At 44.2% G+C, this 14,905-nt stretch overlaps 7 protein-coding genes across 8 annotated transcripts; 2 read left to right on the top strand and 5 right to left on the bottom strand.

The window, feature by feature from the left end:
- Positions 1-6: 6 nt before the first annotated feature.
- K450DRAFT_249387 (uncharacterized protein) lies at positions 7-2,690 on the bottom strand. Its single transcript, XM_051590393.1, has 9 exons — positions 2,345-2,690; positions 2,197-2,272; positions 2,094-2,125; positions 1,927-2,023; positions 1,848-1,859; positions 1,620-1,769; positions 1,320-1,543; positions 1,090-1,251; positions 7-1,015 (listed from the first exon to the last, which is right to left on the bottom strand). Exons 1-9 carry the CDS (start codon positions 2,591-2,593, stop codon positions 233-235), a joined length of 1,785 nt encoding a protein of 594 aa, XP_051442992.1. The 5' UTR covers positions 2,594-2,690; the 3' UTR covers positions 7-232.
- Positions 2,691-2,973: 283 nt separating this feature from the next.
- K450DRAFT_249380 (uncharacterized protein) lies at positions 2,974-5,476 on the top strand. Its single transcript, XM_051590392.1, has 8 exons — positions 2,974-3,028; positions 3,087-3,208; positions 3,283-3,373; positions 3,451-3,598; positions 3,665-3,923; positions 3,997-4,169; positions 4,253-4,841; positions 4,928-5,476. The coding sequence occupies exons 1-8, from the start codon at positions 3,013-3,015 to the stop codon at positions 5,366-5,368; spliced, it is 1,839 nt and encodes a 612-aa protein (XP_051442991.1). The 5' UTR covers positions 2,974-3,012; the 3' UTR covers positions 5,369-5,476.
- A 1-nt stretch (position 5,477) lies between these two features.
- Positions 5,478-6,726, top strand: K450DRAFT_249373 (uncharacterized protein). The gene is made up of 4 exons (XM_051590391.1): positions 5,478-5,581; positions 5,922-6,056; positions 6,134-6,317; positions 6,386-6,726. Exons 1-4 carry the CDS (start codon positions 5,545-5,547, stop codon positions 6,459-6,461), a joined length of 432 nt encoding a protein of 143 aa, XP_051442990.1. The 5' UTR covers positions 5,478-5,544; the 3' UTR covers positions 6,462-6,726.
- A 503-nt stretch (positions 6,727-7,229) lies between these two features.
- Positions 7,230-9,114, bottom strand: K450DRAFT_249362 (uncharacterized protein). Of its 2 annotated transcripts, XM_051590389.1 has the most exons (5): positions 8,855-9,114; positions 8,470-8,700; positions 8,290-8,406; positions 7,873-8,129; positions 7,699-7,798 (listed from the first exon to the last, which is right to left on the bottom strand). In XM_051590389.1, the coding sequence occupies exons 1-4, from the start codon at positions 9,074-9,076 to the stop codon at positions 8,001-8,003; spliced, it is 699 nt and encodes a 232-aa protein (XP_051442988.1). In that variant the 5' UTR covers positions 9,077-9,114; the 3' UTR covers positions 7,699-7,798; positions 7,873-8,000. The 2 variants fall into 2 exon arrangements, with proteins under 2 accessions (XP_051442989.1, XP_051442988.1); XM_051590390.1 differs by lacking the exons at positions 8,470-8,700; positions 8,855-9,114 and having other exon boundaries at positions 7,230-7,798; positions 7,873-8,309.
- A 617-nt stretch (positions 9,115-9,731) lies between these two features.
- Positions 9,732-11,193, bottom strand: K450DRAFT_249358 (uncharacterized protein). Its single transcript, XM_051590388.1, has 2 exons — positions 10,890-11,193; positions 9,732-10,815 (listed from the first exon to the last, which is right to left on the bottom strand). Exons 1-2 carry the CDS (start codon positions 11,116-11,118, stop codon positions 10,007-10,009), a joined length of 1,038 nt encoding a protein of 345 aa, XP_051442987.1. The 5' UTR covers positions 11,119-11,193; the 3' UTR covers positions 9,732-10,006.
- Position 11,194: 1 nt separating this feature from the next.
- On the bottom strand, positions 11,195-12,659 carry K450DRAFT_249352 (uncharacterized protein). The gene is made up of 3 exons (XM_051590387.1): positions 12,471-12,659; positions 12,213-12,408; positions 11,195-12,142 (listed from the first exon to the last, which is right to left on the bottom strand). The coding sequence occupies exons 1-3, from the start codon at positions 12,510-12,512 to the stop codon at positions 11,331-11,333; spliced, it is 1,050 nt and encodes a 349-aa protein (XP_051442986.1). The 5' UTR covers positions 12,513-12,659; the 3' UTR covers positions 11,195-11,330.
- Positions 12,660-12,697: 38 nt separating this feature from the next.
- On the bottom strand, positions 12,698-13,912 carry K450DRAFT_249350 (uncharacterized protein). Its single transcript, XM_051590386.1, has 2 exons — positions 13,633-13,912; positions 12,698-13,569 (listed from the first exon to the last, which is right to left on the bottom strand). The coding sequence occupies exons 1-2, from the start codon at positions 13,871-13,873 to the stop codon at positions 12,749-12,751; spliced, it is 1,062 nt and encodes a 353-aa protein (XP_051442985.1). The 5' UTR covers positions 13,874-13,912; the 3' UTR covers positions 12,698-12,748.
- Between the last annotated feature and the right edge of the window lie 993 nt (positions 13,913-14,905).

The following is a 14,905-nucleotide window of genomic DNA, read 5'->3' as shown; positions in this document are numbered from 1 at the left end:
AACTTTTGTGTACTTAATTTTTTTTTTTTTCTTCAGTAGATGTTATTTTCTACATTGGCAAACCCAAATAGTGAAAAGGTAACGGTATGTACATCGCAAGAGGGGAAGGAGAAAAAGGAAACATTGCAAAAGAAGAAGCGACCAACAGGTATACAGCAAACAGGAAAAGCAGAAATTTTTGAGTAAGGCTCATGGGGGGAAAGGTGGCTCATTTTAAGCTAAAGCCATAGGTTCACGGGCGATCATAATAAGAAGAATCGGGTCTGCTATGATCATTGCCCGGCTTTGGAACAGGTGGTAAGATTCTGTCATTCAAGGAAGGTCGAGGGGGAGCAGCATTATCAGACCATAGGAATGCAGTCAATGGACGATTGAAAATATTGCTATTGGGTACCGTGGACGATGCTTGATCGCGCGTAGAGGTAGGCAAAGGTAACGGAGGAGGGATGCTGGATCGGCCTTCGTTATTCGAAGGTGGTGGTAAAATGGATGGACGCAGGGTAGGTGATATACGAGATGAGGTATAACCTTGCAACGGAGGTAAGGATGGTGGAGGCACAGAGGACCTTGACCAACTGGAAGAATTCCGTTGTTGACTTGGAGAATAATAATCCGAACCATAAGGGGAACGGTTATTGTTTGTAGAGCCATTGGTGGAAGACAAAGGGGGTAAGGATGGAGTTGATATCCTCGACATGGATCCATTGGTTCGATCACTATCCATCTGTGAACGATGAGAGTAATTGTCGGATGGATAAGGTGGGCGAGAAGAGGCTGGTTCGGGTGGTTGAGCATAATTATGATAACCACCGCTCCTAGACGATGATGAATAAGGCTTTTCATCTCTTCGATATGGATAACGTGCTACCTCTTTCTCTGGACCATTATAGTAAGTGGACGATGGATTGGTGGGAGTTGATGAATAACTTCGCGATCCAGTCGACGACGGCCCAGATGGAGTTTTCAACCTCACGTTGTTACTGCTTTTTCCATCCTTCATAGTAGAAACTGCGGTCTATTTTTTTTTAAGGGGAACACAGATCAATCTCTGATGTTACGTATCCAAACAAATAATGCCAACCCACTTACCTGATTTCCATTATGAGACGAATCAGCATAGATCATGTAGGTTATGTAGGCATGCATAGCATTGCGCTTAATTTTTGGATTTTGCTTCATGGATAAATACTGGTGTGAAAACACATTGGAGCGATCGGATGTGCGCATGTACGCTGACTGCGATGGTGGAGGCTGAATGAGGGATTTAGAATACCGTGAACCCGAAGGCAATATTTTTTTTTCCCATCTATTTTTCATACCTGGGACATGGATGAATTTCGAGGCGGACCATCTCGGTTCGAAGACATCATATGAGGGCTGGATGAAAAGTCCATTGCACGTTGAGAAGAAGAAGTGGGAGAGGATGAACGATGATTTTCTGTAGAAGAATAATACGAATCATAAACAAGCTGTTGTGAATGGTTATTGCTGCTGGTTGGATAAACTGCATGATTCGACGTGTCAGTTGGAAAGGGCGCCCTGTCTAGAAATAGCTAGTAGGTTACACCAATGGACAGTTTAAACATCAACCTTTTTCAAAAAAAAAAAACGAGCATTACCTAGCAAATCAACATTGGGCTTGGTTTCAGCGCTGTGAGGTCTTTCATACGATGCTGAAGACGACGCAGAAGCCCTATGACGGTCATGCGCATCTTCCTGATGTTTGCTGTCAACCGCAGCTGCTGCTGCTGCTAATAAGAGGATTGGATCTGCGATGACCATGCATGTTTCAGTACGTTGCACTAGGTAAACTCACGTGCGTTGTGTGGGTTTTCTTTTCAATTTACCTTTGCTGGTCGCTAATACAAAGCAAAAGGTTAGACATTTTCAAACATACTTTGAAAAAAAACATCCCATTCCACTTACACTTTTCAACGGCTGCCATTTTTTGACGAGGATGATCCTCTTTGGTAGGAGGTGCAGGACGCTTGCTTGGCCGGTGACGAACAGATAAGACATTGGTCTAAAATAGGGATCGGTATAGAATGGATCAGTTGAAGAAACAAGCAGCACAACATTGAAACAATCCATACATCTTGGGAGGGTGATATGCTCTTTCCATCTTCTATAAAAAGGTGAAACAGAATTAGGAACACCGGAAGGTAAAAATACAAGGTTAGCATGGACCCAACATACTTGAAGAACGGCCATTCGATCCAGATGATGCAGTTCCGACTTTTACATCGTACACCGGGATACGTCGTTTTGTTGCCTATACAAAAAAGATCACAATCAGTACCCACGAACACAATACGACATAGATAAAATAGGAAAACGGTCGTACAGCAAGAAAAGAAGCGCAAGATAAGTCTTGTCCAGTGGCCGCCGCCAAAGACTTCATAGCAGCTGCAGCCGCCATTTCAGAGGCATGCTGCTCTTTCCGGTTATGATTAGCCAGGGCAATGAGGATGGAGCTGGCTTCTGCATCGACCTTGTCATACTGTAACTCAACGTCCCGAGTAGCTGAGGACTGGGGTTGTAGAGTGTGTGAGTGTAACGGCATCAGGTGTGGAGGAGGATGAAAGGTTGACATTTGAAAGTGAGAAAAGTAAAAGGGAAGAGAAAGAAGAGGGAATAGTGGGCGGCTTCAGTTGGGCCCAAAAACCTGAGTGACAAGGTGGACGGGGGGACCTGTGTTACCATTGGTGAAAAGCCAAAATTGGGGCTGCGTTGGGATTGTGCGGATGTCACAGAAGCATGATGGAATGACAGCGAATGATCCTTCAGAATGAGCTGTTTCCAATATGCTTTAGACGACATTGAATCTCTACCTTCTAATTCATCCACATTCATTGATCAATCAAGTCGTTCCCCGTCATCGGCCAGATTATATTCTGTACTCCCCCCCCAGCTGCCTCGAAACCAAAAACCGACCCCAATGAGGTCATTTCAACTTCCGCCACTTACTGTATTGCAGAGTGCTTGGCTCACTCGTTCAACTCTCCACTCGTCATGCCCTTCACCAAATGTAAGATGAACTTCCTAGACAATGTCCCCTTGTTCTCTGACACTCAAACATATTACAGTGCACACGTTTGCTCCTTTACCCCAGACCACGCGTGGCCAACCTGTCAAAGTCGAAGCTGATCCCAAGGGGAAGAACTTTGTCTATACCAATGGCAAGACCGTCTTTATCAGGAACCTTGAGGTATAGTACTCGCTGCCCCCCCCCAATGTCAATAGGAAGCTTCTGTAAACCAACTGCTTCTCCCCTCTCAAAAGAACCCAGCCCTAGCTACCACTTATACCGGCCATAGTGCTCAAGTAACCGTCGCCTCCTATAGTCCTAGTGGGTACTATATTGCCTCTGGTGGTACGTAACTACAACTGCCTTGGCATGTTCTTGGCAATAGTCCATCTGATCAACGAATTCTTTCATACGGCGTATAGATGTTGCTGGTAACGTCCGTATTTGGGACACTGTTGGCGAGGAACAGATTTTGAAGAGCGAAATTAAAGCTATCAGTGGACGGATTACTGATATTGCCTGGGACTCAGAAAGCAAAAGAATTATTGCCGTAGGTGAAGGCAAAGAGAAGTAAGAAAGAGAACGACTCGTTTGAGCGATGCGTGTATCAACACTGTTAAACAACTCGGACTCTAGATTCGGACATGCTTTTGCTTTTGATACCCTTTCATCCGTTGGTGAAATCACTGGACACTCCAAAGTCATTAACAGCGTATCCATCCGACAACAACGTCCATTCCGTGCTGTAACTGCATCGGATGATATGTCTGTTGTGTTCTATCACGGAGTTCCATTCAAGTATAACAAGGTCATCCGTGACCACACTCGGTTTGTTCATACCGTCAAGTTTTCTCCAAATGGCGATTTTTTTGCTAGTGCAGGTGCCGACGGGAAGGTAACGAAAACGCGCGCATATATTCGGTATTCCGTACGGTGGCTCGTCTGCTAACAGGTGTTTGTCAACTTAGATCTTCTTGTACGACGGAAAAACAGGTGACAAAATCCAAGAGCTCAACTCTGATCAAGCTCACAGTGGAGGTATCTTTGCCGCTTCATGGTCTCCGTGCAGTAAATATTTACTGTCATCTTCCGCCGATGCCACTGTGAAGATTTGGGATATTGAAGCCAAGTCTGTCATCAAGTAAGTAAAAGGTTATCCGAAATGCGGCACATGGGTGGTGTTTGTTCACTGACAGTAAACATTTGCGTTTGTTTGTTCCGTAGCACTTTTGATTTTGCTTCTGGTTCATCACACGACGAACAACAAGTGGGTAACCTGTGGAGTGAAGGCAATCTTTTGTCTGTGGCGTTGTCAGGTGAAATCCGCTACCTTGACAAGAACACTGGAAGCATTTCTCGCAGCATTCACGGACATTCCAAGGCTACTACTTCTTTGACCAGCACAAGCAACGATATATTGTTCACCGGATCATACGACGGACGGGTATGTGGTTGGCAGTATGGAACCGAAAAAGACAAGACATTGCCACAGCCATTGAAGGGTGAACAGCATACCAATCAAATTACCTCTATGGTTGTTCAAGGTGATTCCTTGTTTTCTGCTGGTATGGACGATGTCATTCGCATAGGGAAGGCTACCGACCAAACATACAGTGGCTCCTCCATTGCCGTTGGCTCTCAACCCAAAACTGTATCTGTTAGCAATGATGACACCTTGGTTGTTGCCACTGGAAGTAGTATTCAAATTTACGACAAGCAGCAAAAGAAGTTGGGCGAAAATAGTAAACTTGGTTTTAACCCTACCGCCGCTGGGATCAGTGCTAATGGCAAGATTATCGTCGTTGGTGGTGAGGTAAATATACCAACTATTGTATGGATTCTTCTATGAAATATGCCATCAAACTTTAACGTTTTTCTCCATATCTCTTAATTTCAAAGGATGGTAAATCCAGAGTCTACAAATATGAAAACGGCAAAGCCTCCTTAGAGCACACATTGGAAAACAACCGAGGTGCTGTTTCTGCCATTGCCGTCAACCCGAAGGAAGACCTTGTGGCAGTTGGTGATAGCGTCGGCAAGATTTTCGTGTATGATTTAACAACTGGAAAGTCCATTGTATCACAATGGGTATACCATAGCGCACGCATCACATCAATTAAGTGGTCTGAGTGCGGAGTGTTCGCAGTCAGCGGCAGTTTGGATACCAATATTTATGTCTGGAACCGAGAGAAGCCTTTCAAGAAGGCAGTGGTAAAAAATGCCCATGTAGACGCTGTCAACGATGTCCAATTTTTGAACAAAACCGGCGACAAGCTGACGGTTGCTTCGGTAGGTCAAGAAGGAGCTCTCAAGATTTGGACAGTGGATCCCGTCGTTTAGAGAGGAGGCACAGGGAGATAAGCCTCCCACGTGACATATATGATTTTTCAGTGAATCAAATCAATAAAAATTTTTTTTTCACTGTGCGATTGGGCCCAAAAATTTGAGGTGCTGAAGCTCAAAACAACAAATCGTCAGCGAAATATAAAGATTCTCTCTCTTTTTCGCTTCCCATCATGGCTGGAATCACAGTAAAGGACGTCAACGCCCACGGTAAATGTTTATTCTCATCTTGATAGAACAGATCGCCTCGAGTAAGATCTGCCCAGTATGAGTGGAATATGGCCGTTTTCGATCACTGGATTGCGAGAAAAAGTTTTTTTTTTCACCTGAAGGGGCTATTCCGCCGAATCAACCTACAATTGCTATTGCATCCCGTCTCTATAGATGCCATACCTTCGCACGCCCTAGCCACCATTTCCGTCGAAAACTTTTTTTCAATATATCAACATTCGTCCACCTTTTTACATTTTGGTCGAGCTCCACCTCATTTTTTGGGATCTCCCATTCATAAGTAACCCATTGGCTAATGATATTCTTCTGCTACCTTTAGAATTCGTCAAGGCTTATGCTGCCTATCTCAAGCGTACCGGTAAGCTCGAGGTCCCCAAGTGGGTCGACATCGTCAAGACTGGTACCTACAAGGAGCTTGCTCCCTATGACCCCGACTGGTTCTACATCCACGCCGGTGAGTTTCTCAGACCACATTTCCCCCAAAAAAAAAAAAATTCTAAGACTCACTTTGGCTGACCTTCTTTTGTCTAGCTTCCGTTGCCCGTCACGTCTACCTTCGCCCCAGCGTTGGTGTTGGTGCCCTCCGAAAGGTCCACGGTGGCCGTGTCAACCGCGGTTCCCGCCCTAGCCACCACGTCAAGGCCAGCGGCAGCGTCCAGCGCAAGGTCCTCCAGGCTCTTGAGAAGGTCAACGTCTTGGAACAAGACAACAAGGGGTAAATAACTATCTTAGAATATACCATTTCAGCCAGTGTGTCTAATCTCATTTTGTTCTCCTTAACAGTGGTCGTCGTATCTCTCAAGACGGTCGTCGTGATCTTGACCGTATCGCCATGACTCTCATCGAGCAGGACGAGTAAACTAGCATCCTCCATTTTTAGAGGCTGTTGACGTTACTTGAAATAATAAAAGCAAAATTATCCCATGAACACTGCTGCTGCATCCGTGTTTTTGGACAGTTTTTGTATCCAGTACACCAGTCCATTTCGTCTCGCAGGCCCTTTTGTTTTTTTCTTTGTTTTTGGTGCGATGTAGGATCGAAGGCTGGCAGCCGCAAATTTCGATGCGGCACCCATGGATCATCTTGCATTGTGAAGCACTATTGCGGCAAGCATTGCCTCCCCCCAAATCCATGTAATGGGTGTCGGGTAGTTACCAAATGTGAGATGGATGTTGTTGTTCTATTACCGTTTTCTGCGGGTTAGCAAAGCCCTTCTGCACGGATCCATTTCTATAATTTCGATATCTGGATGTTCTCAATTTTTTTTTATTATTAAGGATGGCGAGGGGGTTTTTTTCTCTTTTTCTCCACTTGATGAAAAAAGTTCAAGTAGATGTGACGTAAAGCAGGATATGTGCCTGTCCTGCAGGATGGCGACAATACGCCCCTAGCTTTTTTGCCACTGGCGTGATGGGGGGAAGGACGACAAGGCAAGGGGGTGGGATTTGGGCATTGCGAGAGTGGAAGGGAAGAAGAAAAATGGGATTAGAAGATGCGAACGAGATATTACAGATAGAAGGGTCAAGAAGAGATAAGGAAAAAAAAAAGGGTAGACGGGGTTTTGGGTTGAGATGGAAAGTGTGATGAATAAGTATGTGGGGAAGGAGAAAAACCAGCCAAGGCCGTTTTTAAAATCAAGATGTATGTGCAAAACCAACCGATGGATGAGGTTTAATCAGTTGCTTTGTCAAAAACATGCTGTACAAACAATGCCAAGTCTGATTGACTTGCGCATTGGAGATATCCATCTTGAATCTGGCGGTCAAGATGTTGGAGGACATCCTTGGCTCCTGGACGTCGTCGGGAATCCTGATTCAACATCCAGGTGGCGATTTCTCGGATGGTATTGGATGGTGAAGCAAATGTAAAGTGGGGTGGAGGGCCCCAAAGGATTTCAGCAAAGATATCATCGGTATTTTCCATATAATACAATGGTGGAACTCGATCCATGATCTCAATCAACGTGATAGCTGTGGACCAGACATCGACCTTTTCATCGTATGAAATCTCGCGAATGACTTCGGGCGACATCCATTTGGCAGTACCTAATCTGGCGGTATTATTGCGGGATATTGGCGTAGCTAGACCAAAATCACCAAGCTTGACTTCTCCAGAGCTACTTAGCAAAAGATTTTCGCATTTGACATCACGATGCATGTAGCCTTTGTTGTGCAAATGAATCAATCCTTGTAAGCACTAGCAGAGATGGGTGAGATAAGGAAAAAGTTCATTGAACATAGCATTGAAAATAAAAATAAAAATTAACTTACCTCTCGAAGTACACAAACAGCCAAAGGCTCTGGTAAACCAGTAGAGATATTGCACAATAGTCCAAAGACAGAGCAACTCATCAAGTCCATGGCTAGCCAGACATAGTCGCCCCAGAGAGTGGCTTCTTTCAGGCCAACCAGATTAACATGTGATATACATCCCATAATGCGGATTTCACGTAGAATGTAAGCCAAATGAGGAGCATCGGTATCGTCGATGAAACATCGCTTGATAGCAACCCGAGACTTTGGGTTGGAACGCTTTGAGGCTCGTACTACAGCACCGTTTGCACTATAAAGACGGTGTAAGTTTCGCACACAACGAGTATCAATAAGATGACGATTTTCTTACCCGCTACCAATCTTTGTGAAACCATTGTATTGCTCTCGGGGGTTGAGGTCCATTATCTTGCTTGCAGGTAAGGTCTTCCTCATTTTGGTATCAAACAAGGCATGAGGTCGGTTGGTTTTAGCAGCAGGTAGAGCAGGGAGCGGTAGGACTTGAGGAGATTTGCCTACGGGTATCCAAGGTCGCTGATGGGAAGGAATTGGTTATAAAAATAATATTTTTCAGGAGGCTCTGTGAATGGTGCATACCTTGAGTGGTGTGGCAACAGCGGCGCTTTTCAGTGGTTGTGGAGGGGATGATTTCTTTGCGGAGTCGGCGGCTGGACTATGTTTAATTTTATTTGTAGACGATAAGGTGGCAGCCAAATGAGACTTCTTGGAGCGGTTGGTCTTATTACTCAGAGTGGCGGGTCTATGGGTATTTTCAGATGCTTTGAGGATATCTGGTATTTGATAACGACCAGGTGGACGCCATGGAGCCTAATGAGAAAAAAATAAAAAATTGAATGAGCGCGCCTTTCCCTCGATTAAGCAACGACTATCCCATCCAGGGGTAAATCGCAAAGGCTAGCCAGCCAAATGGGCGGCGGCCATATTTCTATGATAACCACTACGATGATCAAATGATATTCACCTTGTTGGAGGGCGATTTGATATGATGGGTGGGAGAGCGTGCAGGACTTGGCTTTTTCTGAGATTTAACAGGCGTCTTGGCTGGGCTGGTGTTATTCAGTTCAGCATGACTCGGATCGGTGGATGGAGATGATGTTAGTGACGAGACGGTCCTATTGCTGTAGCTGGAAACAAATGAGGACCGTTTCCGTTGTGATGTGGTTTGTTTTAATGTAGAAGCCATCACCAAAGCATAATGCAATGAGAGTGGAAAGGAAAAAGGGAAGAGAAAAGTACACAAAAAAGTTGGGTCAGAGGCTCTATTGATGACCACAGTGTGTAACCTTCCTCAGCCTCTCTCACTGTCTCCCCCATGGAAATGAAGCAAACGCCCCGACTGAATGCAGCACTTTTTTCAAGGTCACCACCATAGCGATGCCCCAATTTTTATTTTTTTTATTTTTTTTATCTTGTGAATCTCCTTTGATGCTGCTCCTTGCTTGTGTTCGCGCGTCCAGGGCAAGTGCCGTGGTGCCGCAAATATGGGTCACTTGAATTATGTGCATCACATATTACAAGAACAGTATCCCACAATCTCCAATTTCCCATTGCTATCTACCCACTGTTCACCCTTTTTCTACTCCTAACCCCAATGATGGTATGATTTAATCGTTCAAGCTCTATGCCATTATGAGCGATGATCGAATATTCCTGTAATACCGGCGGAAAACACCGAATTCCCTGTTCCGAAGATACTGTGCACCAACGGGCATTCTTTTGGCTTTCCGAACCGGATAGTCTCAATAAGCCTAGGTCTTCAGATGATGAAGGGCCACAAGATCGGATCGGTCCACATTACCATTCTTTGATTCTATTTTTTCTATTTGTGCACATGGATCGTCCAAAGGAAAGACCGTGCTACCTAGTGCGATAACTTATGCGGTAGAATCGGGACGACTGCCATTAGCGGATGTAGCGGATGTGATTGTTGCACAGTGCCGTCTCTCAACGGGCCGCGATATTATGTGCTACAATGTGCTGCGATTCATGTGTCATCGTTTTGGGCTCAAAAATTTTCATGATGCTTCACGCATTTATTGGAAAAAAGTACAGTAAAAACGAAATGGCCTATGAATATTGGTTCAACATGTCCGGCCTGCCAAAAATATTCCCACTACACTGCATTTTTGACACTGTCAATAGTTTCTAACAACGTGCTTTCAAGACCTGCATACACAATATCAAGGTCTCTTGCAGCCTTGCTACCATCAATCGTCTTGCTGGATGGAGAATACACTCCTGGTTGACCTTCCGCAATGATATTTTTGCGATCGGGATATGCTTTGCGGAAAACGTCAACCACCTCTTGGAATGAAAATCCTCTGGCACTCAAAATATATCGCTGTCCATCGGTTTTGTCCCCTCCTTCTGCAGCCTTCACATGCGCCTTGGCCACATCTAATACGGATACAAAATTATTTGAGCCAAAGGAGAATGTAGGATCTTGGTTTTTGCCAGTGTAAAAATCAATCGCCAGAAGCGCTGTGGTATCGCTAAGCTCAGAGCCGCTGCCAGGTGGTGGCAAGATAGGGCCTAGGACAAACGAAGGTAGTATGGTTGTCAACTTATAATGAGGTTTAGCTTCTGCATAGTACTTCCACAACGCGCGCTCTGCTTCAGCCTTGCTAGCTGCATAGGAAACCATGTGTGGAACGGAATGACCATTTTCTATACTTCGCTGGACGGTAGGGAAAGCCGTTTCATTCCAATCCTTCTCAGTGTGCGAATACTCAGGTGGGTTAGGGCTATTGATGACGGCGGCAACACTGGATGTGACGACGATATGTTTGACATTCTTGCCGTGTGCAGTAGCAGATCGAAGTACACTTAGAGTGCCGTTGACAGCCTTTCCAATAATGTCACGAAGCGGATCGTCTGATTGTTGAAAGGTCGGTGACGCAACATGTGCAATCACATCAACACCTGTAAAATGATAAGGCGGTTATGTCATGCGAAATTCATTTTCATTTTTCCGCTCCTATTAACCCAATACTTACGTTTAACTAGATCATCGAATGCTCCTTCATCTTCAAGGTCAGCAACTTCAGCAACCTCAAACTTATCTTCACCAAACTTTCGAAAAAAATCCTTGAGTTTTTGTGCTTTAGCGGCTTTTCGAGAAGTACCAATCACGCTGTATCCAGCTTCGAGAAATGCGTTGGCGACTTGAGCACCAATGTAACCATTTACTCCTGTAACAAGAACGCGAGAGTTTGTAGATGACATTTTTTCAAAAGATGGTATTGCTGACGATTCTATGTCTCTCTGCCTTTATATGCGAATGGATTACAAACGCCAAATGGTCGGGACAAAAAGCTGCAAAAATAATTGGCCTTTTTGGGTCAAATTGTGCATTCGAAACAGCCAGTCACGATGGCGAAAACATTCCATCGATTTCCAGATTTATAATGAGCTCGTTTATTTTACCGATATATCGCTCAATACAAATGCTTTACACACTCAATGGTTTGCAACACTACTGTTTCAAAATCAGTATATTGAAGGCCAAGTTCACGGGTGACTTTGCTGCCGTCGACAGTCACAGTAGGTCGCTTGTACTTGCCAGGTTCCCCTTTAGCAATGATATTTTGCCGATCTGGGTATTCCCGACGAAGTATATCCACTACTTCTTGGTTCGTAAAAGCACCTTGTGATGTTATGTACCTTTGTCCGTTTGTCTTCTGTGCATTTTGTAGAGCCAAAACATGAGCCACAGCCACGTCCACTACATTGACAAATGAGGAACTTCCGGTGCTAAAGGTTGGATCCTGTGATTCTCCCGTGTAATAGTTGATTAAAGCCTTTGGTGTACTGGTTGCATCAACTGCTTGGGTAGTAGTTGGCGGTGGCAAGATAGCACCAAAAACAAAGGAAGGTAAAATGGTTGCCAAAGTGAACGAAGGTTGATTTTCATCTCTGAACTTCCAAATTGCTCTTTCTGCTTCATTTTTGCTAGCGCGATATGCAATGGGACCCTCAAATGTATCACCGCGCTCTACCTGGCGCTGAATTGTTTTGATGGCTTCGTCGTTCCAATCCGCCTCAGAGTAAACATAATCTGAGGGCTTATTAGGGTCCATAATGCTAGCAACGCTTGAGGTGACGACAACATGCTTGACATGCTTTCCGTACTTGTGTGCAGAATTCAACAGGCTCAGTGTACCCTTAACGGCAGGATTAATCACATCGGCAAAAGGGTCCTTGGCAGAAAATATAACGGGAGACGCAACATGAGCAATAGCCTCGACATCTGTTTCGTCGGCAACAATCATGGTTAATGTACCTTGGTGAATTTGGATCAGCTACAGCTCTGGTTTTACCTTTGACAGCATCGTCAAAAACTCCTGCTTGTTGAAGATCTCCAGCTTCATAAATCTCAAACTTGCCCGGACCGTAAGTGGCATCAAAGTATTTTTTGACAGTCTCAGCTTTTGATGCTGTTCTTGAAGTGCCAATAACGACATAACCAGCTTTCAAGAGCTGGTCAGCCACATGCGTTCCGATATAGCCAGTTACCTAAATTTCGATTAGTAACGCGTTTCATTATCACACGTTACCAACTAGTTATATCTACTCACTCCTGTAACAAGGACTCTGGAACCCGGTTTGAGCGATGACATGTTTCTTATGGAAGAAAAAGAAAGAGTTAACAGAGAAAAACGAAAAGCCGAACTGATACGAAAAGGCTTCGGTTGGTGGCAACAGAGCTTATATGGGTTTTAGCAGTCTGACTCATCATGTCATAGAGCAGTAAACGCCCCGATCATCGTATTGTAAGACATTAACTTTTTATGGTAGCCACAATTACTGATTTGCCAGAAATGCTGATTTTATTCACTAGACAATTTATAAATCTTTACTGTAGGACATCTTTAGCGCTGTTTATGGTAGCTAGGATCACCGTCTCAAGATCAGTGTACTTGAGACCAAGATCACGAGTGATTTTACTACCATCATATTGCTTGGGCAGATTTGCCTTCTCGTAGTTTCCAGGTTCGCCTTTGACAATGATGCTTTGTCGTTCGGGATAATTCTTGCGCAAAATATCCACGATTTGTTGGAAAGAGTAAGGACCGGCGTTTAACAAGTATCGCTGCCCATCCGACACGTCATTTTTCTCGACGATGAGGACACTTGCACGAGCAACGTCAACGATACTGACGAAACCTACAGGTGGAAGCACTTGTTTGTAATCTTTGTTCTCACCGGTATAATAGTTCACAATATGTCTGGCTGTACTGGCAGCATTGACGTCAGCAACCGATCGTGGAGTGGGTACAATGGCTCCAAACAGGTACGTTGGTAATACAGTTGACAAAGTGAATGTGGGCTTGTTGTTCTCTTTAAAATTCCATACCGCACGTTCAGCTTCATTCTTGCTAGCCATATATGCTAAGAATGGATTGATGGCTTCGCCTTTTGCCTTAAGTTCGAGCGCAGTCTTTAAGGCACCATCATTCCAGTCCTTCTCATTATAAACGTATTCTTCTGGCACAGAAGAATCGAGAACACTGGCCACGCTGGATACCACCACCACAGATTTGACGTTCTGGCCATACTTCAGTGCGGAGTTTAGTAGACTTGTAGTGCCTTTGACAGCCACATCAACGACGTCCTTGATGGGATCATCAGACGCAACACCCACGGGAGATGCAACGTGTACAATAGCTGCCACGTCTAAATAAAATAGATGTTAGTCCGTTGTTATTGATCAATAAATGAACTGTCAATTTGCAGTACCTTTCACCGCATCGTCAAAAGCGCCTTCTTTCTCGAGATCGCCCGACGCATAAATATCAAATTTGCCAGATCCGTACTTCTTATCAAAGAAGCTCTTGACATTTTCTGCCTTTGATAGTGTTCTAGCGGAGCCGACAACAATGTAACCTTCCTGAATAAACTGCTCAGCAACAGCTGCACCGAGGTAGCCGGTAGCGCCAGTAACAAGGACGCGAGCACCAGATTGGATTGTAGAGACCATTTTAGTGGTTTATTGAGTTTGATTTAGTGTAGAAGTGTGTTTTATAACAAAAGCCAAATTGAAAAGGCATGTTGTATTTATATTTTTTCTCAATCATGGTATTTACAAATGGATTCAAGTTGGCCGCCGGATTTCGTGCCATGCACACCCGGAATAGGCAGTCATGCCTGGCAAACACAGCCGGAGTCCGTACGGCGTACGAAGTCCGTTTTTGCAATGTACGATATTCCGTGGTGTCCGATAGTGAAACTTCGATTTTTTGCAAGAAAGGCCAGGAAAGCAATGCAGCTTCTAATATACAGTACTTTATTCTTTCTTTAAATCGAAATAATGTTGACGATTTCTTTCCCTTGTTTGTCGTTTAACTGGTGTCTAAAAGATGTGTTCAATATTGATCTGCGAGTTAAAAATATTCACTTTTCATCACATCTTATTCAGTTTTCACAAGTGCAGATCCCATTTACCGTGTAGATTTCCTGCTGATATCTATGACTTAGCATGAAAGGTTTTAGAATCTGTAAAGAAGCCTGCCAGTATGACAGTTTTGCCAAGGTGATTCGTTGTGATGGTACTGCTTACCCAGTGCGCGCCCATTGATACTATGACTACTTGACCTTCCAGAAGATTTTCTCAAATCATTAATGGTGCGCTCAGACCTCCGTATGTCATTAGAAATCTGTCGTTGCTATACTGCGTCATAAGTCTAATATGTAGCAATGGTTCTCAGGTTCATTTCAGTAGATGCTTGTATTGAATGTATCATGTTCCGTTATGCAATTTTTCTCAATTCCTTTGTATTTGAATTATTTGGGATGCTTCGTGGCTTTATGAATCCCATTTCATATTTACAACGCTGGCGCGATGGTTTAGGAGACACGTGTGTATTACTGGGAGTGGATCGACTTTGTAATTGCTCTATTAACCGGACCTTATAATATGATCGACAACGTATACGTGATATGTCATTCAGCAATCTGGTTCATATTGTATTTGTACATAATTGATTGCCCTAGTCGTTTATTCAGCGTGTTC

The sequence above is a fragment of the Umbelopsis ramanniana genome (genome assembly GCF_025399195.1).
Source record: "Umbelopsis ramanniana AG unplaced genomic scaffold K450scaffold_43, whole genome shotgun sequence".
NCBI classification, from domain to species: domain Eukaryota; kingdom Fungi; phylum Mucoromycota; class Umbelopsidomycetes; order Umbelopsidales; family Umbelopsidaceae; genus Umbelopsis; species Umbelopsis ramanniana.
This window is presented reverse-complemented; position numbering and strand designations above follow the sequence as displayed.